The sequence below is a fragment of the Macaca thibetana genome, chromosome 20 (assembly GCF_024542745.1).
Source record: "Macaca thibetana thibetana isolate TM-01 chromosome 20, ASM2454274v1, whole genome shotgun sequence".
NCBI classification, from domain to species: domain Eukaryota; kingdom Metazoa; phylum Chordata; class Mammalia; order Primates; family Cercopithecidae; genus Macaca; species Macaca thibetana.
In genome coordinates, this window is record NC_065597.1 from 48,732,245 (window position 1) to 48,759,901 (window position 27,657).

Below are 27,657 nucleotides of genomic sequence, written 5' to 3' on the forward strand. Positions count from 1 at the left end.
AGTGCTCGGATTACAGGCGTGAGCCACCGCGCCCGGCCAATCTTGGGATTTTTATAGGCACAGGTTGGGGGCGTGGCGGGCCAGGGTGGTCTTGGGAAATGCAACCTTTGGGCACGAAAATAGAAATGCCTGTCCTCACCTAGGTCAATGCGCACAGGCGCCGGGGGTGAAGCCCTAGCCAGGGACCATGCTCTTCCCTTCCTAGCACTTCCCTGTCCCACTTCCATATCAAAACCACCTTGAAAATGTAACACAGTCCCTTGCACTAAAACCTCTGCCAATGGCGGCTCCAAACCACAGGCTTATAAAGACCTGCAAGATCTAGCATTGTCTACTTTTTTTTTTTTGAGATGAAGTCTCGCTCTGTCGCCCAGCCTGGAGTGCAGTGGTGTGATCTCGGCTCACTGCAATCTCTTCCTCCCAGGTTCAAGCGATTCTCCTGCCTCAGCCTCCCAAGTAGCTGGGATTACAGGCATGCACCACCATGACTGGCTAATTTTGTATTTTTAGTAGAGATGGGGTTCCTCCATATTGGTCAGGCTGGTCTCGAACTCCTGACCTCGGGTAATTCACCCACCTCAGCCTCCCAGAGTGTTGGAATTACAGGAGTGAGCCACTGCACCCGGCTAGCATTGTCTCCTTCTCCTTCTCCTTCTTCTCCTTCTCCTTCTCCTCCTCCTCCTCCTCCTCCTCCTCCTCCTTCCTTCTTCCTCCTCCTTCCTCCTCCTTCTCCTTCTCCTTCTCCTTCTCCGAGATGGAGTTTCGCTCTTGTTGTCCAGGCCGGAGTCCAATGGCGCGACCTCGACTCACCACAACCTCCGCCTCCCGGGTTCAAGCGATTATCCTGCCTCAGCCTCCCGAGTAGCTGGGATTACAGGCATGCACCACCATGCCTGGTAATTTTGTATTTTTAGTAGAGATGGGGGTTTCTCCAAATTGGTCAGGCTGGTCTCGAACTCCTGACCTCGGGTAATCCGCCCGCCTCTGCCGCCCAAAGTGCTGAGATTACAGGCGTGAGCCACCGCACCCGGCAGGATTATCTACTTCTATACTATTAATGCCTATTAATGCTGTAATCACACGCGTGAGCCACCGCGCCCCGCCGATCTTCGTGTTTTAAATCCCGACACCAACGCGCGGCAGGATTCGCGACGCCTGCAGTCAAGGTCTCAGCGCTCAGTTCCCTCAGGCTTGTCCCCGCCCCCGTATCTTGGGAAGGCCACTGGGAGTTGTAGTCTCCCAGTGTAGTTCGTCGGCGCTTCCCGGAAGTGACGCGAGGACCCGCCTTCTCTCTCGGCGTTTCCGCTGTCACGGATCTGCGGTGTGACTCGCGAGCTCAGCTGGTTGGTATTCTTTGGGCCTCGTGCTTCGTGGTGGGAGACCCGGATCGAGGTCCAGGTGGGGCCAGTGAGGGCTCGGGCGTCGGGAGGTGGTGGCCCGGGCCTCTTCGCGTGGCCGGTGACGCCTTGGCTCCCCCGCAGGTCCGGCCGTAGCACCTCCGCGCCGTCGCCATGTCGCGGTTTTTCACCACCGGTTCGGACAGCGAGTCCGAGTCGTCCCTGTCCGGGGAGGAGCTCGTCACCAAACCTGTCGGAGGCAACTATGGCAAACAGTGAGTTGCAGGGGCGATGCCCGTGACCATTCTGGGAGTGCGGGGTTAGGCGGGCTGTGGAAAGCAGTGTACATGGGAGGGGATGGAGGTGAGGGCGGGGAGAGCGGGTTCGGACAATGACCAGAGTTTGCGGGATCGGAGCGGTGTTGGAGAGACAGCCTTAGAGGACTGTGATAGCGGGAGGCCACCCACCAGGCACAAGGGATAGAATCACAGGGGTTTCCCACTGGCGAGAGCTGTTGCATCAGCTTCCTAACTGGCCTTAAGTCTACAGTCTCTATCTTTCTCCTCTCATCTTACCGCCGAGAAGTCCTTAGTGACTTCTCACTGCTCACAGAAGGAAACGCAAAATGCTTGATTGGTGTCTGGGAGGCCCCTGATGTGACTCTGAAGTCTGGCCACCTGCTGTGTACGCAGGTGCTTAAACGTTTTATATGCTTGTTCACCTCTACGGAAATGCCCATCCCCCGATTCTGTACATTGTTTTTTTACCCTTTGAAACAATAGAATGGTTTTTCTTTTTTCCCTTTTTTTTTTTTTTTTTTTTTTTTTGAGGGGTCATAATTCACAGCCTCGACCTTCAGATCTCAAGCTATCCTCTCACCTCAGCCTCTCAAGTAGATGGAACTACAGGTGCACGCCATCGCGGCGGGCTAATTGTTTTTAATTTTTTGTAGAGAAGGGATCTCACTGTGTTGCTTAGGCTGGTTCTGAACTCCTGGGCTCAAGTGAACCTCCTGCCTGGCATTCTAAAGTGTTGGGATTACAGGCATGAGCCACTATGCCCCGCTGGAATGGTGTTTCTTAAACATCTGCCATATGCTTGTGCTACTGTTTTAAAAGTATGTATTGCACATGTATAGGCCAGTATGCATATGATTTCATGTCACTTCCACAGGTGGAAACCAATGTCATTTGCCATAAAATGCCAAATAATCCAGGCTGGGCAGGTGGCTCAAGCCTATAATCCCGGCACTTTGGGAGGCTGAGGTGGGCAGATTACTTGAGGTCAGGAGTTTGAGACCAGCCTGGCCAATAAGGTGAAACCCATCTCTACTAAAAATACAAAAATTAGCTGGGTGTAGTGGCACGTGCCTGTAACTCCAGCAACTGAGGAGGCTGAGGCAGGAGAATCACTTGAACCTGGGAGGCAGAGGTCACAGTGAGCCAAGATTGCGCCATTGCACTCCAGCCTGGGTGATAAAAGCAAAGCTCTGCCTCAAAAAAAAAAAAAACCCCAAAATAATCCAAAAAATAACAAAAAGGAAAAAGAGGCAGGCAAGATGGTGCATGTGTGTAGTCCCAACTACTCTGGAGGCTGAGGTGGGAGGATCCCTTAAACTCAGGAGTTGGAGGCCGCCTAGGCAACATAGTGAGACCTTGTCTCTTAACAAAAAGAATAGAGATACTATTGCTGACTGTGAGCCTGTGGTCTGGTCTTACTATTGTAGGAAAATACTAGCAGTGGAGGTGTTAATGCCATTGAGACTTTCTCCTTGCTATTGGCCTCTCATACTTTGGGAAATGTTGCTAAGATCTAGTTTAGGTACCACCTCCCTGAAGCCTTTTCTGTTCATTATAGCTCAAGTATCATTTTTCACTACCTCTTTTTTTCAGTTCTTCTGTAGTGACTTATGTCTCTATGTCATTAGTTACACAGTAAATAAGCACCTTCATTTGTTGGTTTTTGAGAGGATAGTGGCTGTCATCTTTGTGTTCGCTACAACACTGAGTAAAAGGTCTTACTTAACGCACACTTAAAAGAGTGAGTTGTATATGAAGTGGCCCTGAGGAGGAGTCAAAAAGGTTATGAGTTGGTGTGGATGACCTGGATTACTCAGTTCACCTGCCCTGCGAAGGGAAATAGGGGTTTTTTGGAAAGAGTGGGAAAGGAGGTTAATGGTCTGTGTTCCTTCTAAACAGGCCATTGTTGCTGAGCGAGGATGAAGAAGATACCAAGAGAGTTGTCCGCAGTGCCAAGGACAAGAGGTGAAGCCATGGGGAGGCTGGGTGATGGGAGTCTCTGGGAGCAGTGGTGAGTTTTCCCTCAGTGGTCAGGTTCAATGTGATATTGGGCTCCCAACCCAGGTTTGAGGAGCTGACCAACCTTATCCGGACCATCCGTAATGCTATGAAGATTCGTGATGTCACCAAGTGCCTGGAAGAGTTTGAGCTCCTGGGAAAAGCATATGGGAAGGCCAAGAGCATTGTGGACAAAGAAGGTGTCCCCCGGTTCTATATCCGCATCCTGGCTGACCTAGAGGACTATCTTAATGAGGTGTGATGCCTATATTTATTACCACCGCTTATTCATTGTTTTGTACTTTTAGTGGTGGGATGTATAGCATCTTTTAAAAATAAGCTAACAGATGTAGTTAGTAAGCAGTACCAGTGGTGTACTGATAGCAAGACTCAAAAGTGGAGAAGCCTGGAGTTTAGGAAATGTTACTTAGTTTCAGATCACTGTTCTCTCTTTCTTTCCTCTTCTTCCTTTAGCTTTGGGAAGATAAGGAAGGGAAGAAGAAGATGAACAAGAACAATGCCAAGGCTCTGAGCACCTTGCGCCAGAAGATCCGAAAATACAACCGTGATTTTGAGTCCCATATCACAAGCTACAAGCAGGTGGGGAGGCTAGAGGCACACTTACTGAACTGGGAATGGTGACCCCATGACTGAGGCCCAAAGATGGAATTGTTAGTGGGAGGTGTGACTGGAGCGGGAAGCATGACAGAACTGTCTGGGGTGGAGGGGTGGGGTGGACTGATGGCTGGAGCGCATCCATGATTGTTCTCTCACTTCCCTCTGTCCAGAACCCCGAGCAGTCCGCAGATGAAGATGCTGAGAAAAACGAGGAAGATTCAGAAGGTGAGCAAAAGAACCTTTGTTGGAAATAGAAAGTCCAGAGTTAGCACTGCCCGTGGCCTGGTTTCTTGTTTGCCTTGCAGTCTGGCTTTTCAACATTCAAGATCTCTTTTTTTTTTTTTTTTGAGACGGAATCTTGCTCTGTTGTCCAGGTTGGAGTGCAGTGGAGCGATCTCGACTCACTGCAAGCTCTGTCTCCTGGGTTCATGCCATTCTCCTGCCTCAGCCTCCTGAGTAGCTGGGACTACAGGTGCCTGCCACCATGCCTGGCTAATTTTTTGTATTTTTTAGTAGAGATGGGGTTTCACCGTGTTAGCCAGGATGGTCTCGATCTCCTGGCCTCATGATCCACCCTCCTCAGCCTCCCAAAGTGCTGGGATTACAGGCGTGAGCCACCGCACCTGGCCAACATTCAGGATCTTTTTTTCTCCCTCCATTCCAACTAGGCTCTTCAGATGAGGATGAGGATGAGGACGGAGTCAGTGCTGCAACTTTCTTGAAGAAGAAATCAGAAGCTCCTTCTGGGGAGAGTCGCAAATTCCTCAAAAAGATGGATGTAAGAGCCAGGATTAGATGGGTGATTTCCTGCCGGAGGTCATTCCTGAGTCCTTGGGGGAAAAAGATAAGACTCAAACCCCTAGGGTTGGAAGGGGTGAATTTTAGTGGAGTTGAGAACAGGCTTCCTCTTATATTAGAGCAGTGGGCAAACAGGGATCTGGGCCCAGCTCTGCTAGGGGAAGCTGTGTGTGTCCCTGCAGCCAAATTGCAGCATCACTCTGGGAGTTGATGGTCAGTTCCAGACCTTGATACCTTGATTCCATGAGTAGCCGCTCTTGTTCTACTCATGAAAATAAATCTCGAATATGCGTTAGTAAAGAGGGTAGAGACACTGGTCAATCTCCCTATCTTCTTCTTGCTGATCGTCTTTTTTTCCCTCTAAGGATGAAGATGAGGACTCAGAAGATTCTGAAGATGATGAGGACTGGGACACAGGTTCCACATCTTCTGATTCCGACTCAGAGGAGGAGGAAGGGAAACAAACCGCGCTGGCCTCAAGATTTCTTAAAAAGTAAGGAAAGTAGTGGGACCTAGGGTTACACTGGAACTGGTGAAAAGCCCTTAACTGTCTCAAAGGTTATTGATTCTTCCATGAGTCCTTTTAGGTTGGAGAAGCCAACTGTTAGCATTTTACAGTAGGATTAGAGAGTCAAGTATTTAGTTGGCTAAAGTCACAAAGCTAATGCGTCCTAAAGATGAGAATTGAAGACTCCAGAGTCCAAATATTTACCCACAGCCTTACTTGCTATGTGTAGATTGGGTGCACATCTCACTTTGGCACCCGATAGCTGTGGGACATTGGACAAACTACTTAACCTGTCTAATCTTCAGTTTTCTCATTGTAAAATAAGGCAGGGAACCCTCCTTTCCAGAATAGCTGCAGGAATACAGGGAGGTGTAATGTCAGACAGTAGTTCATCTAGGACTGGTGCGTGGTGAGCCCTCAGTGTGCATTGCTACTGTTGTTACCCTTCCTGATAACTTCTTAGTACACGTACAGCATACTGACTGCTGCAGGTGTTCATGACCTTTACTGGGACAGTCAGAACGGGGGAGGATCCCAGTGTGGATTCTGTCTCCCAGCCTTTAGCAGCTGTACAACATTGTGTAAGTTACTTAACCTTAAGTCTCAGTTTCTTCTTTTGAAATAAAAGTGATACCTCCTCCTTTGTGTCCCATGGGAGTGAAATCTCAAGCTCACTAAAAACAGCGTTTTTATTTATTTTTTCTTAGCCAGTTTGGGCAAACTACAGATAAGTAGTGCTCTTTTGATGCAGGGTCTCGCTCTTCCCAGGCTGGAGTGCAGAGATGCAATCTTGGCTCACTGCAGCCACAACCTCTTGGGCTCAGGTGATCTTGCCACCTCAGGCTCCTGGGTAGCTGGGACTACAGGTACACTCCAGGACACCTGGCTAATTCTTTGTGTTTTTAGTAGAGACGAGGTTTCACCATGTTCCCCACGCTGATCTCAAACTCCTAGGCTCAAGCGATCCTCCTGCTTCAGCCTCCCAAAGTGCTGGGGTTATAGGCATGAGCCACTGCACCCAGACAAATAGTACCCTTTTAATGGGAAGATTATTGCTCTTAAGGTTGCTTTCCTGCATTTAAATGTTGTGGTCATGCTGCTTTAGGGAGGTAGTGAGTTTCCAACCCTCTAGGAGCCTAGACAGGCTGAACAACTTACTTGGTGGGCATTTTGTTGAGAAGCTTTTTTTGGTCAAGTGCTTCAGGGAACACTGGTCAAGGTCTGGGCCACATTGTCTATCAGCCCCTTCTTGGAGGGTTTACAACCACCTCTGAAAAGTTCCATGAGAATAAACGTGCCTAACCTTGTTTTATTAACCGTCTTAAAAAGTTGCTTGATCATGAAACTCATTTTTTTAACCTGTTGACATCTTACAGAACTATCAGTGTTACTATTGGTTCAGATCTTTTATATCTACTGTACTTTGCGTTTTTGTCTTTGAATAATTGTGTATTGAAGTCTCCCATTGTATGAACTCTGGTGTGTGATGTGCACTGCACATGTGTGTTGCACAAATGCTCCTGTCTGAGGGAGCAAGTGGGACCTAAAATTAAACTTAAGATATCAAGGTCAGGCGCGGTAGCTCACACCTGTGATCCCAGGACTTTGGGAGGCCGAGGCGGGCGGATCACGAGGTCAGGAGATTGACACCATCCTAGCTAACATGGTGAAACCCAATCTCTACTAAAAATACAAAAAATTAGGCCGGGCGTGGTGGCTCACGCCTGTAATCCCAGCACTTTGGGAGGCCGAGGCGGGCGGATCACAAGGTCAGGAGATCGAGACCACGGTGAAACCCCGTCTCTACTAAAAATACAAAAAATTAGCCGGGCGCGGTGGCGGGCGCCTGTAGTCCCAGCTACTCAGGAGGCTGAGGCAGGAGAGTGGCGTAAACCCAGGAGGCGGAGCTTGCAGTGAGCCGAGATCGCGCCACTGCACTCCAGCCTGGGCGACAGAGCGAGACTCCGTCTCAAAAAAAAAAAAAAAAAAAAAAATTAGCCAGACATGGTGGCGGGCGCCTGTAGTCCCAGCTATTCGGGAAGCTGAGGTAGGAGAATCGCTTGAACCAGGAGGTGGAGGTTGCAGTGAGCCAAGATCGCACCACTGCACTCCAGCCTGGGTGACAGAGCGAGACTCTGTCACAAAAAAAAAAACAAAAAAAACAAAAGAAAAGGTAACTATAAGACTGTAAAGCTATACTTTTATAAATACAGACTCAAAAGTCCTCAACAACATAGTAGAAAACCAAACCCAGCGACATACAATAAGGATTATATGGGAGCACCCCCTCCTTGCCTGTAGGGGGATGGAGGATGGGTGGACTCATCTCCCAAAAAAGTTTTTTTAAAAATATTTAATAACCAAGTAGGATTTATCCCAATAATAGAAGGATGTTTTAATACGAAAATCAACTAATACACTATATCAATAGAATAATAATAGATGACAGAAGCCATAGAGTCATCTCAGCAGATGCAAAAAAGGGCATTTGAAAAAAATCCTAGTATTTCTTCTTGATAAAAGACGGAAGCTAGGAATAGAAGGGAGCTTCCCTCTACCTGGTAAAGGACATTTATGAAAAGGAGGTTTCCTGTCTTTTTATTTTTAACTCTGCCATGCTCTGATTAAGAGTATCTCTTGGCGTGGTGGCTCACGCCTGTAATCCCAGCACTTTGGGAAGCGGAGGCAGGCAAATCACAAGGTTGGGAGTTCGAGACCAGCCTGGCCAACATGGTGAAACCCCATCTCTACTAAAAATACAAAAAAAATTAGCCAGCATGGAGGCCCGTGCCTACAGTCCCAACTACTCATGAGGCTGAGGCAGGAGAATTGCTTGAACCTGGGAGGCGGAGGTTGCAGTGTGCCGAGATCATGCCATTGCACTCCAGCTCTGGGCAACAGAGCAAGACTCTATCTCAGGAGGAGAAAAAAAAAAGAGTGTCTCTAAGCACAGCTAGGTCTTTGGTTTGTTTGTTTTTTTTTTTAATCTCATAAAATCTCTGCTTTTTTTTCTTTTATTGTGATACGTAACATTTGCCATTTTAACCATTTTCAAGTGTACAAATCAGTGGCATTTAGTACATTCACATTGTGCAATGACCACCAGAACTTGATCTCTGCCTCTCTGGCAATTTAGTTCATTTACATTTATTATAGTTATTTTTATATATATAAAATCATTATTTATATATGTGTCTACATAATTACTTTTTATCAAGTCTTGCCCTGTTGCCCAGAATGGTCTCGAACTTCTGGGCTCAAGTGATCCTTCTGCCTGGGCCTCCTAAAATGCTGGGATTACAGGCGTGAGCCACTGTGCCCAGCCTATTGTGGTTATCAATGTATTTATTCTGACCATTTTATGATATACTTTCTGTTTATCATCTTTATTTTAGATTTTGTAATAGCTTTATTGAGGTGTAAATGGCATACAATAACTGCACTTGTTTAAAGTTAAATTTTTTTGGTTTTTTTTTTTTTTGGAGACGGAGTCTTGCACTGTCGCCCAGGCTGGAGTGCAGTGATGTGATATCAGTTCACTGCAGCCTCCGCCTCCCGGGTTCACACCACTCTCCTTCCTCAGCCTCCTGAGTAGCTGGGACTACAGGCGCCCGCCACCACACCTGGCTAATTTTTTTGTACTTTTAGTAGAGATGTAGTTTCACTGTGTTAGCCATGATGATCTCGATCTCCTGACCTCATGATCCACCCGCCTTGGCCTTCCAGAGTGCTGGTATTACAGGCATGAGCCACTGCGCCCAGCCTTAAAGTTAAATTTAATAAGTTGTGACTTGCGTTTACACCCATAGAACTCACCACAATCAAAACATAATATCCTAAAAATTTCACACCTAAACATTTCCACCTTCGACTTTGTAATACTTCTCCCCTGCCTCAGTTTCCTCACCCTCTCCCTGGGCAACCACTAAATTGCTTTTTATCACTAGGTAAGTTAGCGTTTCCTAGAATTTTATGTAAATGGAATCAACAGTGTGTAATTTGGAGGGGGTAGTTTCTTTCATTATAATTATTTTGAAATTCATTCTGTCTTCTAAAGATTGGGCATCTCTAATTCCAAAGTCTGAAACTTTTAGAGTGCCATAAGTGGAAGATTCCACATCTGACCTCATGTGACAGGTTGCAATCAAAACTTTGTTTCATGCATAAAATTAGTTAAAATACTGTGTAAAGTTACCATCAGGCTGTATGTATAAGGTGTAGATGAAACACACACATTTCATATTTAGACTTGGAGCCCTTCCCAAGATACCTCATTTTATATGTATGCAAATATTTGAAATTTGAAACACGTCTGATTCTAAGGATTTCAGATAAGGGATATTCAACCTGTGTTTTATTTTTCTTTTATTTGTTTTTTGTTTTTTGTTTTTGTTTTTGAGGAGTCGTCTCACTGTGTTGCCCAGGCTGGAATGCAGTGGTGCAATCCTGGCTCACTGCAACCTCTGCCTCCTGGGTTCAAGTGATTCTCATGCCTCAGCCTCCTGAGTAGCTGGGACTACACGTGAGCACCATCGAGCCCAGCTAATTTTTGTATTTTTAGTAGAGACGAGGTTTCACCATGTTGACCAGGCTGGTCTCGAACTCCTGACCTCAGATGATTCGCTTGCCTCAGCCTCCCAGAGTACTGGGATACAGGCATGAGCCACTGCGCCTAGCCTACATGTATTTTCTCATCCTCTTCCCCCCACCCTCCCCGTTTCTAGATTATATATATTTTCTTATTATTCATTTTGTTTGTCTCTGCTGGTTTGGGAGTTACATGCTATGCTTTTAGAGGTTATCCTTGAATTTTTTTTTTTTTTTTGAGACAGAGTCTTGCTCTGTTGCCCAGGCTGGAGTGCAGTGGCGCGATCTTGGCTCACTGCAAGCTCTGCCTCCTGGGTTCACGCCATTCTTCTGCCTCAGCCTCCCTAGTAGCTGGGACTACAGGCGCCCGCCACCATGCCCGGCTAATTTTTTTTGTATTTTTAGTAGAGATGGGGTTTCACGGTGTTAGCCAGGATGGTCTCAATCTCCTGACCTCGTGATCCGCCCGCCTCAGCCTCCCAAAGTGCTGGGATTATAGACATGAGCCACTGCGCCTGGCCAAATTTTTTTTATTAACCTGTAAACTAACTTGTATACCTGATCAAAAAAATCTAAAATTAGTTGAATCAATGTTCTGAGGAAAACCCTTGAAAAAACAATGTTTAGAATTTCACGTGTCAGAAGCTTTTTGACATTCAGAGTTTGTGGCTTTGTAGTGTAGAAGAATAATTCACAGACACTATTTCTCTTGTATAACAAGGGAGACAAATTTTCAGATTAATTTCCAACTGAGCAAAAGCAGGATTTCTATAGGAGAAAGAGGAATAAGGAGACAGAGCAAAACCACAGAACAGTGGATTCTGCTTGTCCGTTTTTCTGTGTAAACTCTGATATTAGCTCTCCTTGAGTATGCCACCCATGGTTGGTGGAAGTTCTAGAAAACATGATAGGCCCTCTGCCAGTAAGGGTTTTCAGCAACTCCAGATTCAGCCAGTCTAAATATACCCTTTCCCTCATCAGCATTTCTCGTCCTTCATCTTTTGTTCAAAACAAGCTTGTAAAGGAGTGGGTTTATTCTCATGAGCTTCAGCCTCTTTGATGTAGGATAAGGCCATCTGTTGTCTTATGGTGATCTGAAGGTTTTAGGGGGAAGTTCATCTATACCTGATGTCATGATTGACGTGTGAACTCTTTTTTTGAGATGGAGTCTTGCTGTGTCGCCTAGGCTGGAGTGCAGTGGCGCAGTCTTGGCTCACTGCAACCTCTGCCTGCCTGGTTCAAGCGATTCTCCTGCCTCAGCCTCCCAAGTAGCTGGGACTACAGGCGCCCACCACTGCGCCCGGCTAATTTTTTGTATTTTTAGTAGAGACGGGGTTTCGCCGTCTTAACCAGGATGGTCTTGATCTCCTGACCTCGTGATCACCTGCCTCAGCCTCCCAAAGTGCTGGGATTACAGGCATGAGCCACCGTGCCCAGCGACTTGTGAACTCTTACAGAGCTGCTTTCTACTTCTGAGAGTTACCTGATTCTGGAGGCGTTTTTTTGTTTTTGTTTTTTAAGTGAACCCCAGGATCTCTAGTGAGACCGAATGTCTGAGTTAGGATCCTAAGCCAGGGTATACATCTAGGGCTTTCCATCAGTAGTTGTGGTTGGGAAGGCATGGGAAAATGGTGTGGTCCCTTGCAGTGTAGTTAGGCCTGACTTCCGTTGGTGTCTCTCAATAATGACTTTTTAGTCTCTTAACTATGTATTAACTAGAGGAAATACTCATTTAGAAATGTCACTTGCATCTGTTGATTATATAGCTGAGGATATAAACATTTGTTATCTGATAATTTCCAACAAGATATGAATATACCAGAGTACAATCTGTCATGGGAGAGGTCAAGCCAAGTCTTAGGTCTTTCAGTTAGAATTTTGTACGATAGTACATTTCCGTTTTGAGGTGTGTATCATACTATCTTTAGTGCTAGGAGTAATACTTTAGGCCAAGGAAGATTAAATTCTTTTGAAGCATTAATTTTAAAAAATAGCTTTAGCTCTTCTGATCTCAGAGCTATAGAGATGGTTTAGACCAAGAGGTTTTAGTTTAATGAACATACTTTGCATATTTGCAAAGAATTTTACCTATAGAGTGAATCATCATCATTAGAGTGTGGTGCAGGGGAAAGATCCATAAGCTTTTGTTGTTGTTGTTTTTTAATAGAGACAGACTTTTTACCTTGTCGCCCAGGCTGGTCCTGAACTCCTGGGCTCAAGCAACACACCCACCTCGGCCTCCCAAAGTGCTGGGGTTACAGGCTTGAGCCACCGTGCCTGGCCAGGCCATACGCTTTTGTTGAGAGTTAGGGCATTGGTCTTCTGGCAAGGGAAGACTTTAATTTAACTGGTAAACTTATAGACTATTCCAAAAGCGTATTCAAACCTATTAAGCAGTGAAAATGAAATTTATTTTTAAATGTTCAAATGGTAAATTATGATAATTACATATGAGGTTTCAAAAATGTTGAGTGTTTCTGGAAAGATTTATTCTTCAGTATCTGTGCAAAGTTTGAAGTAATTTGTCTTTGCCATTTGGTTTGTATTTTGTTACATGAATACATATGAAAGTCTGGAGATGGTTTCAGGCAACATCCAGTAGCCTAAGACCATTTCAAGGTAGCTGGTGATCTTTTTCTGTTTTGTGGGGACCTTTTTTTGTAGTGAACGTTCTTTTAAAATTCAGAATTTAGATTAATCAGTTGTCATAAGAAGAGAGGAGAGAAAGGGATGAAACAGTTTAGGAATAGTAAAAAAGAGAAATATTTTATACGTTTGGGGAAACTGATTCATTTTTGGTGAATGATTAGTCAGTCTGGAGAAAGCAACTGGTATCAAAGAAAATAAGTTGTTTGTGGATTCTTTGGAAAACTGTAGGTGTTAGCTTTGGAGCAAAATGACAGGTTATTTCTTTTCTTTTCTCTTTTTTTTTTTTTTCCTGGAGACTGAGTCTCACTCTGTTGCCCAAGCTGAAGTGCTGTGACGTGATCATGGCTCACTGCAGCCTTCTCTGCCTCCCGGGTTCAAGCAATTCTCGTGCCTCAGTCTCCTAAGTTAGCTGGGACTACAGGCGTGCGCCACCATGCCCGGCTAATTTTTGTACTTTTGGTAGAAATGGGGTTCCACCATGTTGCCCAGGCTGGTCTTGGATTCCTGACGTCAAGTGATCAACCACGCCTAGCCGACAGGTTGTTTCTATTAATATGTCTACAATGGCCTGGTTAGTACTCTGTCTTACTAGAGATGGCTAGGTTATGGTTAACTGTGTCCTCTAGGTCATTCTTATAGAGCATAACTTGGACCCAGGAGCTGTTGGAGGAAAAGAGGAAGTTGAGGGGAGGAAGAAGCCTTAGAGGTGGGGAGGGCTGATCTGTCATCTTTTCCCATGTCTGCCGGCAGGGCACCTACCACAGATGAGGACAAGAAGGCAGCCGAGAAGAAACGGGAGGACAAAGCTAAGAAGAAGCATGACAGGAAATCCAAGCGCCTGGATGAGGAGGAGGAGGACAATGAAGGCGGGGAGTGGGAAAGGGTCCGGGGTGGAGTGCCCTTGGTTAAGGTGAGGGTTTCAGAGGTAAAATGAATTGGGGAACAGTTTGGGAGGGCATAAAGGTACCCTTGTGGGGAAAAGGCAAAAACAGGTTCCCGCTGGCATGCACATGACGGCATATGTACTGATACAGGAGAAGCCAAAAATGTTTGCCAAGGGAACCGAGATCACCCACGCTGTTGTTATCAAGAAGTTGAATGAGATCCTACAGGCACGAGGAAAGAAGGGAACTGATCGGTAAGATTCGTGGGCCTGGGTGGTGGGATTGCAGGGTGGCAGAGGGTGGAGGTTGGGGGAAGGGGTTGTTGGGAGGGTCTGTGTGTGGCTATAGTAGAGGAATGGTGTGCTTGGGACACCTCAGTCGGTTACCTGCTGTTTACCCTTCTTGTGACCTAAAACCAATCACTTAACCTTTTGGGTCTGTTTTCCCATCTATACAATGAGATAATGTTCTCCTTTTTTTTTTTTTTTTTTTTTTTTTTTGGAGTCTTGTTCTGTTGCCCAGGCTGGAGTACAGTGGCACAATCTCAGCTCACTGCAGTCTTTGCCTTCTGGGTTCAGGCGATTCTCCTGCCTCAGCCTACTGAGTAGCTGGGATTACAGGCACCTGCCACCATCCCTGGCTAATTTTTGTACTTCTAGTAGAGACGGGGTTTCACCATGTTGACCAGGCTGGTCTCGAACTCCTGACTTCAAGTGATCCGCCTGCCTCGGCCTCCCAAAGTACTGGGATTACAGGCGTGAACCACCACTCCCAGCCCTTTTTTTTTCTTTTTTTTTTTAAGATTAAAAAACTGAAAGAGTGTTTACCCTCTTTAGTTATTAGGTAACAGAGAATGGTGGTCGGTGTGAAGCATTTCACAGCATTCCAGGATGGTTGGGATTATTGCTGCTTCTGTTTGGAATTTATAAAGGAGAAGCAGGGATACGGGTGGTGAGGACGGGGTGTTATCTGAAGAGGGCATCTTGGGGGAGACTTTGTGATTTGTCTCTAAAGCCTCACCCAGCTCTCTGGCCCTCTAGTGCTGCCCAGATTGAGCTGCTGCAACTGCTGGTTCAGATCGCAGCAGAAAACAACCTGGGAGAGGGCGTCATTGTCAAGATCAAGTTCAATATCATTGCCTCTCTCTATGACTACAACCCTAACCTGGCAACCTACATGAAGGTGAGAGCAGTGAAGAGGAGCATCTCAGGGCATAGCTAGTGGGTCGGGGGAAGAGGGTACCTAGTGTCTTAAGACTCGGGCTACGGAGGCAGTCTTGGTGGTGGAAGGCCCCACGATTCCTGCTGAAGTGGGAGGCATCCGCTTACTCTACCTTCACTCCTCTGACTCTGCTGTGGTCTGAAATCTTGGCAGCCAGAGATGTGGGGGAAGTGCCTGGACTGCATCAATGAGCTTATGGACATCCTGTTTGCAAATCCCAACATTTTTGTTGGAGAGAATATTCTGGAAGAGAGTGAGAACCTGCACAACGCTGACCAGGTAAAGGGAGGAGTTGGCAGGATAACTGGAGGTGTGTGTTTTATGCTTTGGGAAGGCTCAGTGGGACCCTAGGGTTGAGGTTTGAGACTGAGATCTGGGCTAATTTGTTAACTCCTCCTTCGCCTTCCTTTTCAGCCACTGCGTGTCCGTGGCTGCATCCTAACTCTGGTAGAACGAATGGATGAAGAATTTACCAAAATAATGCAAAATACTGACCCTCACTCCCAAGGTGAGCCTGAGCAAGCGTGAGCTTTGCTGAGAGGAAAACTTCGGGGAATAATACTAGGTTTAGAGCTTTGTAAGGATTTTACAAAGTCAGAGTGCTTGAAAAGCCAGCCTTTCCTTACCCCAGCATTCGCATGGAAGGGCCTGATGAGATGCTGGCTCCCAGTCCCGTCGTTTCTGATTCCGTAGGTGTGGGTGGGGCCTGAGAACGTGCACCTGTAGCCTGCTCCCAGGTTGCTGGTCTCAGGGCTATACTTTGAGAACCTTTGGGGTAAGGCATCTGTTCACTTCTCTTGTTTAGCTTGGATGAGAGGCATTGGGGTGTGAAAGTGCAGCATAGTTTACTCAGTAAAAGTGTGAATGTGCCCATCAAGTCAAGGGTTTAGTGATTAACAAGGCAGCCAAAAGCTTACCTTTTGTGCTGGATGGAGAAAGGCAGTTTGACAAATAATAATAGTAAGATATGGCCGGGCGCGGTGGCTCATGTCTGTAAACCCAGCTCTTTGGGAGGCCGAAGCAGCCGGATCATGAGGTCGAGATCGAGACCATCCTGGCTAACATGGTGAAACTCCATCTGTACTAAAAATACAAAAAAAAAAAAAAAAAAAAAAAATAGCCGGGTGTGGTGGCAGGCGCCTGTAGTCCCAGCTACTTGGGAGGCTGAGGCAGGAGAATGGCGTGAACCTGGGAGGCGGAACTTGCAGTGAGATGAGATCACGCCACTGCACTCCAGCCTGGGTGACAGAGCAAGACTCCATATCAAAAAAATATATATATAGAGAGAGAGAGTAAGATATTAAACAAGATAATTCTGGGCCGGGTGCAGTGGCTCACACCTGTAATCTTAGCACTTTGGGAGGCTGAGGCAGTTGGATCACCTGAGGTCAGGAGTTTGAGACCAGCCTGGCCAACGTGGTGAAACCCTGGCTCTACTCAAAATACAAAAATTAGCCAGGAGCCTGTAAATCCCAGCTATGTGGGAGGCTGAGGCAGCAGAATCCCTTGAACCCGGCGGGGCAGAGGTTGCAATAAGCGGAGATTGCACCACTGCACCCCAGCCTGGGTGAAAGAGTAAAACTCTATCTCAAAAAATATTAATAATAATTCTAGATGATGTAAAGTATGAGTTCGGAGTTAAAATAGGGCCCTGTGGTAACAAGTGACTGGAGGGGTGGCTGCTGTAGCTAGCAGCTGGAGAAAACACCCTTAAGTAGGGGCCACCAGAGGTGAGATCCAACGAGGAGGAGTTAGGGGAAGAATCAGCTGAAGACAGTGCCTGACAGGAGGAGCAGAGAGCGAGCCTGATGTTCCAGGAGTAAAAAGGCCAGTGTGACTCCAGCACAGGAAGGCAGAGGGAGAATCGTGGGACACCAGGCAAGGGCCAGGCCTTGTAGACCCTTATTGGCAGAGGTTGGCAGTTGGGATTTTTTTCCGAAGCTGTGGGACGGGAAGGTTCTGGGTCCTGGGAGTGGGGGATGGCCTTTCCGGGGCACATTGACTAGACTTTCCTGATGGGTGCAGAAGATGGATGGGTTGACTGGAATGACTGGGGACAGATGGGAAAGCCTGGATGCCCAATTGAGACAAGGATGGGTGCTCTCCCTGCCAGAGTATGTGGAGCATTTGAAGGATGAAGCCCAGGTGTGTGCCATCATCGAGCGCGTGCAGCGCTACCTGGAGGAGAAGGGCACTACCGAGGAGGTCTGCCGCATCTACCTGCTGCGCATCCTGCACACCTACTACAAGTTTGATTACAAGGCCCATCAGCGGCAGCTGACTCCGCCCGAGGGCTCCTCAAAGGTGAGCGCGTGGCAGTCATGGCAGAGGGGAACGGGTATGTCCGCCTGCCCTCCGCTTCTGTGAGAACTTGACGGCAAATCTGTTACTCTCTAGACTTCCCCAGGTGGAGCAGGGAGGGAAACTGACATATTAGAAAGAGACTGGATAGAGTCTCATCTTTGGTTGCTAGAACCTGTGCCTTTTAAAGCTGGATCTCCTTTGCAAATAACCTCCCTTCCTCCCCAGTCTGAGCAAGACCAGGCAGAAAATGAGGGCGAGGACTCGGCCGTGTTGATGGAGAGACTGTGCAAGTACATCTACGCCAAAGACCGCACAGACCGGATCCGCACATGCGCCATCCTCTGCCACATCTACCACCACGCTCTGCACTCCCGCTGGTACCAGGCCCGCGACCTCATGCTTATGAGCCACCTGCAGGACAACATTCAGCACGCAGACCCGCCAGTGCAGGTAGGATGGGGACGCCTTGGAGGTGAAGGAGATGCCAGGCCCCTGGCCTCTTGGCAAACTGGCTTAACCAGAACGGCCACCTGTGTGACTGGTGCAAATTTAAGTAGACACTTGGTCTTTCCCACATGCCAGCATCCTGCAGTCCTCCTGCATGTAAACACATAATTTCTTGTCTACAAAAAAAAAAATTAGCCGGGCTTGGTAGCACTGGAGCCCAAGAGGCAGAGGTTCCAGTGAGCCCAGACTGCCACTGCATTCCAGCCTGGGTAATAGAGCAAGACTCTATGTCAAAAAAAAGCAAAAACAAAAACAAAAAAAAAGCCGTGTGTGGAAGTGTAGCTCCTGTAAAAGTGTATTCAAGGCAACTAGGAAATGTTTATGTGTAGAGCACCTGGTGAACCTGTCTGGGGGTAATGCTGGTTTTTAAACAGCCCTCCTGTTTGTGTTTTTATTGCACAGTATGAACATATCACTGTATCTGTTTTCCTCTTGGTGGACACCCAGTTTATTTCCAGTTTTTGGCTCTGATGTAGGAAGCTGCTGCAGGTTGGCAGTTGGGATTTTTTTTCAAAGCTGTGGGACGGGAAGGTTCTGGGTCCTGGGAGTGGGGGATGCTCTGGGGCACACTGACTAGACTTTTCTGATGGGTGCAGAAGAGGGATGGGTTGACTGGAATGACTGGGGACAGATGGGAAAGCCTGGCTGTAAGAAACTCAAAAGTGGTTATAGCATTTTACTCTCCTGCTAGTGTTTGGGAGTTCCTTGTCAATTTTTGGTGATGTTGGTCTTTTTTTTTTTTTTTTTTTTTTTTTTTTTTGAGAGGGAGTCTAGCTCTGTCGCCAAGGCTGGAGTGCAGTGGGGCCATCTCAGCTCACTGCAACCGCCATCTCCCAGGATCAAGCGATTCTCCTGCCTCAGCCTTCTGAGTAGCTGGGATTACAGGCGCCCGCCACCACGTCTGGATAATTTTTGTAATTTAGTAGAGTTGGGGTTTCACCACATTGGCCAGGCTGGTCTCAAATTCCTGACCTCAAGTGATCTGCCTGCCTCAGCCTCCCAAAGTGCTGAGATTACAGGAGTGAACCATCGTGCCGGCAGTGGTATTGGGTCTTTTAAACTTGTTTTTGTTTTTTTGAGGCAGGGTCTTGCACTGTCACCTAGGCTGAGTGTAGTGGCATGATCATGGCCCACAGTAGCCTCAAATTCCCAGGTTCAAGTGATCCTCCTACCTCAGCCTCCATAGTACTGAGGCTACAGGCATGTGCCACCATACCTGCTAACTTTTTATTTTTTGTAGAGACAGAGTCTCACTATGTTGCCCAGGCTGGTCTCAAAGATATTTTAGTTTGTGTGTTTGTGTGTATGTGTATGTTTTTGTTTGTTTTGAGACAGGCTCGCTCTGTTGCCCAGGCTGGAGTGCAGTGGTGCAATCTTGGCTCACTCCACCCTCTGTCTCCCAGATTCAAGCCATTCTCCTGCCTCACCATTCCATGTAGCTGAGATTACAGGCATGTGTCACCACACCAGGCTAATTTTTGTATATTTAATAGAAGATTTTACCATGTTGGCCAGGCTGGTCTTGAACCTCAGGTGACCCACCCACCTCAGCCTCCCAAAGGGCTGGGATTACAGGCGTGAGCCACTGCACCCGTCTACTCAAAGGTCTTTTAAATTTTAGTTGGTTGTCTAATGGTATCTCATTGTAGCGTTAGTTTGCATTTGCCTGGTGACTATTGATATTGGCTACTTTTTTACTTTTTTATGTTTATTGGCCATTTATGTTTATTGGCCATTTATCTTTTGTGAAATATCTGGTCAGTTCTTGCCCATTTAAAACAATTGGATTGTTTACTTTATTGAGTTATAGGAGTGCTTTATCTATCTTGGATAACTAGTCCTGAGTCAGATTTTTTTTTTTTTTTTTTTTTTTTTTTTTTTTTTTTTTTTTTTGAGACAGTCTCACTGTGTTGCCCAGGCTGGAGTGCAGTGGCGCAATCTGGGCTCACTGCAATGTCCACCTCCTAGGTTCAAGCAATTCTCCTGCCTCAGCCTCCCAAGTAGCTGCGATTGCAGGCGTGTGCCCCCACACCCAGCTAATTTTTGTATATTTAATAGAGGCGAGGTTTCACCATGTTGGCCAGGATGGTCTGGAACCCCTGACCTCAGATATGTTTTGAAAATATTTCTTCCAGTCTGGTTTGCTTATTCGTTTTCTTAACCATACCTTTGGATGAAATCTGATGTATCCGTTTTTTGTTTTGTTTTGTTTTGTTTTGTTTTGTTTTGTTTTGTTTTGTTTTGTTTGAGACAGAGTCTCGCTCTGTCACCAGGCTGGAGTGCAGTGGCGTGATCTTGACTCACTACAACCTCTGCTTCCCGGGTTCAGGTGATTCTCCTGCCTCAGCCTCCCGAGTAGCTGGGACTACAGGCACGTACCACCATGTCCAGCTAATTTTTTAAATTTTTTAGTAGAGACGGGGTTTCACCATGTTGGCCAGGATGGTCTCAATGTCTTGACCTCATGATCCGCCCGCCTCACCCTCCCAAAGTGCTGGGATTACAGGCGTGAGCCACCGCATCCGGCCCAGTTTTTTCTTTTATAGTAATTATTTTCTGGATCCTGTCTAAAAAACCTTTGCCTACTTGAAATTCATGAGGATTTTTTGAATTTCTTTTTTTTTTTTTTTTTTTTTTTTTTCATAAGTCCCTATCGGTTTTAGCTTTTACATTGAGTCTTATAGTTGGTCTTGGTTTGATTTTTGCATCTGGTGTGGTTGGGATCAGGGTTTCTTTTTCCTCCATATGGATACCTAGTTGTTCTAGCATCATTTGTAGAAAAGACTTCCTTTCCCCTATTGTATTGCTTTGGTGTCTTTGTGGAAAATAATGTGAAAAACCACATCACCTATAAGAGTAGGTGTTTTTCAGGTCATTCCCTTCTGTCCCATTCATTTTTCTTTTTGTCTGTTCTTAAGCAAGTCCCATATTATCTTAATTGCTGTGCAACATAGCAAAACCCTGTCTCTACAAAAAAATACAGAAATTAGCCAGGCGGCCGGGCGCGGTGGCTCAAGCCTGTAATCCCAGCACTTTGGGAGGCCGAGACGGGCGGATCATGAGGTCAGGAGATCGAGACCATCCTGGCTAACACGGCGAAAACCCGTCTCTACTAAAAACACAAAAAATTAGCCGGGCGTGGTGGCGGCGCCTGTAGTCCCAGCTACTCGGGAGGCTGAGGCAGGAGAATGGCGGGAACCCGGGAGGCGGAGCTTGCAGTGAGCTGAGATCTGGCCACTGCACTCCAGCCTGGGCGACAGAGCGAGACTCCGCCTCAAAAAAAAAAAAAAAAAAAAAAAAAAAAAAAAAAAAAAAAAAAGAAATTAGCCAGGCATAGTGGTGCACGCCTGTAGTCCCACCTACTCAGGAGGCTGAGGTAGGAGGATTGCTTGAGCTCAGGACATCAAGGTTGCAGGAGCCATGATCACGCCACTGCACTCCAGCCTGGGCAACAGAGAAAGACTGTCTCAAAGAAGAAAGAAATACCCGGTTACTTCTTCATTCTATTCATATAATGAATAACTATGAGTTCATTATTGTGTGTGTTTTGTTTTTTGAAAAAGGGTGTCACTCTCTCGCCCAGGCTGGAGTGCAGTGGCGCAATCTCGGCTCACTGCAACCTCCACCTCCCTGGCTCAAGCAATTCTCCTGCCTCAGCCTCTCAAGTAGCTGGGATTACAGGTGTGCACACCACCACCCAGCTAACTTTTGTTTTTTTAGTAGAGACGGGGTTTCACCATGTTGGGCAGGCTGCTCTCGAACTCCTGACCCCATGATCCACCTGCCTTCACCTCCCAAAGTGCTGGGATTACAGGCATGAGCCACCTTGCCCAGCCGAGTTCATTACGTTTTTATACTAACATTTTATTCCTGAGGTATATCCAGTTTGGTCATGTATATTGTTTCTTTTATATTATATATTGCTGGATTCTGTTTGCTAACATATTTAAGGCTTTTTGCATGTAAGCTTATGACTGGCATTGATCTCCACATTGTTGTTGTTGTTATGAATACACTTAGCCTTTTCCCCCAAGATTTGTACTACTTACCTTCTCTCCTGTCTTAATTAGTGCCAAGTCCCTCTTCCCAGTTGCTTAGACCAGAAACCTTGGGGTTATTCTTGTTTCGACCCTTTCTCTCATATACTGCATCTGATTCCCCAGCCGTTCCTGTTCACAGTCCATTATCAGAACACTTCCTGTCACTTCTACTTGTACCCTCTGCTCTAAGCCACCATCATCTGATTTCTCTCTGATTCTGCCTTTGTGTCTCTTCAGTCCCTTTGTTCTGTTCATAATACAGATTAACCTGTTCAGTTATGTCAGATCATATCACCTGTTTGCTCAAAACCTTCCCATGGTTTCCTGTCTTTTTTTTTTTTTTTTTTTGAGATGGAGTCTCGCTCTGTCGCCCAGGCTGGAGGGCAGTGGCGCGATCTGGGCTCACTGCAAGCTCCGCCTCCCGGGTTCACGCCATTCTCCTGCCTCAGCCTCCCGAGTAGCTGGGACTACAGGCGCCCACCACCTCGCCCGGCTAGTTTTTTGTATTTTTTTTAGTAGAGACGGGGTTTCACCGTGTTAGCCAGGATGGTCTCGATCCCTTGACCTCGTGATCCGCCCGTCTCGGCCTCCCAAAGTGCTGGGATTACAGGCTTGAGCCACCGCGCCCGGCCCAGTTTCCTGTCTTAAAACTAATAAAATGGGCCGGGTGCGGTGGCTCACGCCTGTAATCCCAGCACTTTGGGAGGCCGAGGAGGGCGGATCACGAGGTCAAGAGATCGAGACCATCCTGGCTAACATGGTGAAACCCCGTCTCTACTAAAAATACAAAAAATTAGTTGGGCGTGGTGGCGGGCGCTTGTAGTCCCAGCTACTCCGGAGGCTGAGGCAGGAGAATGACGTGAACCCGGGAGGCGGAGATTGCAGTGAGCCGAGATCGCGCCACTGCACTCCAGCCTGAGCGACTGAGCCAGACTCCATCTCAAAAAAAAAAAAAAAACACTCATAAAATGACTGGTGCTGGCCGGGAGCGGTGGCTCAAGCCTGTAATCCCAGCACTTTGGGAGGCCGAGGCGGGTGGATCACGAGGTCAGGAGATCGAGACCATCCTGGCTAACACGGTGAAACCCCGTCTCTACTAAAAATACAAAAAACTAGCCGGGTGTGGTGGCGGGCGCCTGTAGTCCCAGCTACTCGGAGGCTGAGGTGGGAGAATGGCATGAACCCGGGAGGCGGAGCTTGCAGTGAGCCGAGATTGCGCCACTGCACTCCAGCCTGGGAGACACAGCGAGACTCCGTCAGAAAAAAAAAATGACTGGTGCTTGCCCATCCCCCAGCTTGTGGTGGTGGTGTCTTTTCCCAGCCCTAGCTGTGTCACGCCCCTTGTGTCTTTTTTTTTTTTTGAGGCGGAGTCTCGCTCTGTCTCCCAGGTTGGAGTGCAGTGGCACAATCTCAACTCACTGTAAGCTCCGCCTCCCGGGTTCACGCCATTCTTCTGCCTCAGCCTCCCAAGCAGCTGGGACTACAGTCACCTACCACCATGCCCGGCTAGTTTTTTGTATTTTTAGTAGAGACGGGGTTTCACCATGTTAGCTAGGATGGTCTCGATCTCTTGACCTCGTGATCCGCCTGCCTCGGCCTCCCAAAGTGCTGGGATTACAGCCTCCGTGCCCAGCCCCCTTGTTTCTTGAATGTACCTGGCCCGGTTCTTCCACAGGATCACTGCGTTTACTTTTCCTTTTTATAGGATATTCGTTCCCCAGATGCCTGCATGACTTGCTCTCTCTTTAGGTCTTTATTCAAACATTCTTTCCCAATGAGGCCTTCTGTAGTTATGTGAACGTTTGAGCCTCACCGCACAGACTCCCTTCCTGGCTCCATTCTCTGCTTTATTTTTCTTCTCAGCGTGAGTCACCGCCTCGTAGTGCAGCTCTCGTGCCCCCCACACCCTACCCCTAGACATAACCTCCATGCAGGGTAGGGACTTGTCTATTTTGTTCTCCCTCCTAGCCTATTGCTCAGCACATAGTAGGCACTTAAAGTAGATTCGTTTAGTTTTGTTTTGGTTTTTTATCTTTAGCCATGGAGTGTCTCCATGTTACTCAGGCCCATCTTAAACCCCTGTGCTCAAGTGATCCTCCCACCTTAGCCTCCCAAAGTGCTGGGATTACAGGCGTGAGCCACCGTGCCCGGCTTAGTTATGAAATAAATGAAGACTTGTCTTGCAGCTGTCACCTCTGAGTGCATTATTACCCTTTGCCCCCAGATCCTTTACAACCGCACCATGGTGCAGCTGGGCATCTGTGCCTTCCGCCAAGGCCTGACCAAGGACGCACACAATGCCCTGCTGGACATCCAGTCAAGTGGCCGAGCCAAGGAGCTTCTGGGCCAGGGCCTGCTGCTGCGCAGCCTGCAGGAGCGCAACCAGGAGCAGGAGAAGGTGGAGCGGCGCCGGCAGGTCCCCTTCCACCTGCACATCAACCTGGAGCTGCTGGAGTGTGTCTACCTGGTGTCTGCCATGCTCCTGGAGATTCCCTACATGGCTGCCCATGAGAGCGATGCCCGCCGACGCATGATCAGCAAGCAGTTCCACCACCAGTTGCGCGTGGGCGAGCGACAGCCCCTGCTGGGTGAGTGTGGAGCTCCAGGGTTCAGCAGGCTGCCTCACTCCCTGATTACACATGAGGATTAAGAGAAGTGAAGGGAGTAACTCTCCCACCACTCAACTCTGTCTGATTTAATGACACCTCCTCTGCCTGGTACTGTCCTAAGTGTTTTACAAATAATTATTTAATCTGCATTAGTAATAACCCTATGCTGTAGGTACTAGTAATACCCTGTTTCCCAGTGGAGAAACTGAGGCACAGAGAAGTTAAGTGACTCGCCCGAGTTTAACACAGCTCATGTGTACCTCTGACCTTTCCCTTTTCTTCCCTTCATGTATATTACATTCCAGCCAAACCAACTGTCATAGAGCCTTATTGTTCAAGAAGCTAACATTGATTCCTTTGGCCCCTTTTGAAAGATAGATCTTGCAGGGTTGCAGTGAGTGGTGACTCACTGGAAAGGAATTGAGCTGCGCCCTTCCTGTGACGTTGGCCCACAGGAGGGCTTGACGAGTGAGCCCAGCCCAGTGTCCACAGCCACATCCCCCTACAGATTTGTCCTCCCCTGGTCATGTATATGTTTGGGCTAAAGGGTAGGTTCCCTTAGGTACATTTTTGTTTGGCTTACATAGTGAGACTTACTTTGTGCGGAAATTTCCCATGAGAATCGGAATTTTCATGTCTTAGAATATTGGCAGTCTGGGCCGGGCGCGGTGGCTCACGCCTGTAATCCCAGCACTTTGGGAGGCCGAGGCGGGCGGATCACAAGGTCAGGAGATCGAGACCACGGTGAAACCACGTCTCTACTAAAAAAAATACAAAAAATTAGCCGGGCGCGGTGGCGGGCACCTGTAGTCCCAGCTACTCAGGAGGCTGAGGCAGGAGAATGGCGTGAACCCGGGAGACGGAGCTTGCAGTGAGCCGAGATCGTGCCACTGCACTCCAGCCTGGGCGACAGAGCGAGACTCCGTCTCAAAAAAAAAAAAAAAGAATATTGGCAGTCTGTCACTCCTGGCCCTCCCTTCCTGCAGAGCTAGCCTTGGCTGGAGCTGAAGTAGCAGTGATGGGAAAGGGCTATCTGCTTCTCCACAGTCCCTGCCTCTTAACTTCTCCCTACAGTAGTTCCAAAAGCCAGTTTGCATTAGCTCTGCACTGTTGTTTGGCTTGTAGAGAAATATTCTTTGAGCCTCTAAACTTGCCTTTTTTTTTTTTTTTTTTTTTTTTTGAGACAGAGCCTCACTGTCGCCCAGGCTGGAGTGCAGTGGCGCAATCTCGGCTCACTGCAACCTCTGCCTCCCAGGTTCAAGTGATTCTGCTGCCTCAGCCTCTCAAATAGCTGAGACTACAGGCGCCCACCACCACGTCTGGCTAATTTTTTGTATTTTTAGTAGAGATGGGGTTTCCTCTTGTTGGCCAGGCTGGTCTTGAATTCCTGAGCTCAGGTGACCCGCCCACCTCAGCTTCCCAAAGTGCTGAGATTACAGGCATGAGCCACCGCGCCCGGACCAACCTTGCCTTTTGCAAGTGTTAATATGGTTAAAATGGAAGTTCATCCAGGAGGGCTGTGTGCCTTTCCTTACACTTAGCCCTGCTCCTGTGGTTCTATTTGCCCCTGATCCCTGTTCGCATTGAGCTTGCTGTGCTTGCTCCGGAGTCTGCGTGTTCGTGCTTCTCTGTCTGCCACCCATTTCTAGCCTTAGAACTTTTGCACTTTGTCTACCCTGAATTCCAGTTACTACGGTGTACCATGTCTTACCGTCCTGGCTTGTCTTAGGATTGTATTTGGGGGCCTGAGTTCATAATTAATACATAAAACCTGTGATTTTAGAGATAATTTTGACCGGGGCTAAGTTTTTTAAGGAAAAAAAGTAAGCTGCTTGGAAGAATAATAAGCTGGCAACAGTGTAATTGATGCATGGGCATGGCACCATTCATGAAGGTGATGTGGGTGAGGAAGGGTTGGTAAATTCCATTCCAGTTGAGCTGGCAGAGGTGGTTTTGTTTGTTTTGTTTTGTTTTGTTTGAGACGGGGTCTCGCTCTGTAGCCCAGGAAGATGTACGTGAGAACACACGCACAATTTGTCAACATTTTCGAGGTGTTCAGCAGTCCCCTGAAGTGTGTCTATGGACTGATTGAGTTCAAACCTAAGTACATTTGTGCAGTTGGAGTGGTTTGGGCGACTGCATGGCTCTTTGGTAGAGAGACGGGGAGAGTCTGTAGTATGGTTTGCTCCTCCAGCCTCTGTTCCCCCTTAAAGAGTGCTAATGGGGCAGGAGTCCTGGTCCCAAGTTCCCTAGGCTCTGCCTCATTCCCACCCTTTCAGGTCCCCCTGAGTCCATGCGGGAACATGTGGTCGCTGCCTCCAAGGCCATGAAGATGGGTGACTGGAAGACCTGTCACAGTTTTATCATCAATGAGAAGATGAATGGGAAAGTGTGGGACCTTTTCCCCGAGGCTGACAAAGTCCGCACCATGCTGGTTAGGTGAGCAGACAGGCCGTGATGGGTTGGGGAAGAAGAGACTGGTTGGTCCCCTTGCCTGAGGCCCCGTTGTCCCTTCTCTCCCCTCTTCCCACAGGAAGATCCAGGAAGAGTCACTGAGGACCTACCTCTTCACCTACAGCAGTGTCTACGACTCCATCAGGTAGGCTGGGCCTTGGGGACACAGAAGGGCCCCAGCCTTGTGAGCAAGGGTCCTGACTGCCCCTGTCCTCTCCTTTCTCCCCAGCATGGAGACCCTGTCAGACATGTTTGAGCTGGATCTGCCCACTGTGCACTCCATCATCAGCAAAATGATCATTAATGAGGAGCTGATGGTAGGGGCCGGGGTGGGAAGCCGGCAGGTGGAGCCATGGAGGGATTGGAGCGGAGGGGCCTGATCTGTATCGTGTCCCCTCCTCTGCCTCGCGCCTGTCAGGCCTCCCTGGACCAGCCAACGCAGACAGTGGTGATGCACCGCACCGAGCCCACTGCCCAGCAGAACCTGGCCCTGCAGCTGGCCGAGAAGCTGGGCAGCCTGGTGGAGAACAATGAGCGAGTGTTTGACCACAAACAAGGCACCTACGGGGGCTACTTCCGAGGTGAGTGCTTCCGGCTCCTCTCCTCGCCCGGCTTCTGGTACCCTTACAGCCTCTCCCCTGGCACTCCCTCCACATCCTTCCCATCTCTCTCCTGCAGACCAGAAGGACGGCTACCGCAAAAACGAGGGCTACATGCGCCGCGGTGGCTACCGCCAGCAGCCATCTCAAACGGCTTACTGAGCTCTCCACTCTGTCTCACGCCTAGACTATCCAACCTTGAAGTCCTAAGCCACACCCCAGGCATTAAAAGTCTATTTAAAGTT

The 27,657-nt window shown here is 47.9% G+C and overlaps 1 protein-coding gene across 2 annotated transcripts; it reads left to right on the plus strand.

Moving 5' to 3' along the window:
• Positions 1 to 1,187: 1,187 nt before the first annotated feature.
• On the plus strand, positions 1,188 to 27,657 carry LOC126944433 (eukaryotic translation initiation factor 3 subunit C). 2 transcript variants are annotated; one of them, XM_050773915.1, is made up of 21 exons: positions 1,188 to 1,343; positions 1,482 to 1,612; positions 3,536 to 3,601; positions 3,701 to 3,890; positions 4,109 to 4,234; positions 4,423 to 4,477; positions 4,921 to 5,030; positions 5,416 to 5,543; positions 13,545 to 13,704; positions 13,829 to 13,932; positions 14,719 to 14,860; positions 15,053 to 15,178; positions 15,314 to 15,407; positions 17,013 to 17,203; positions 17,429 to 17,653; positions 23,975 to 24,338; positions 26,639 to 26,798; positions 26,893 to 26,958; positions 27,043 to 27,130; positions 27,232 to 27,394; positions 27,492 to 27,657. In XM_050773915.1, the coding sequence occupies exons 2-21, from the start codon at positions 1,512 to 1,514 to the stop codon at positions 27,572 to 27,574; spliced, it is 2,742 nt and encodes a 913-aa protein (XP_050629872.1). In that variant the 5' UTR covers positions 1,188 to 1,343; positions 1,482 to 1,511; the 3' UTR covers positions 27,575 to 27,657. The 2 variants fall into 2 exon arrangements, with proteins under 2 accessions (XP_050629872.1, XP_050629873.1); XM_050773916.1 differs by having other exon boundaries at positions 1,270 to 1,398.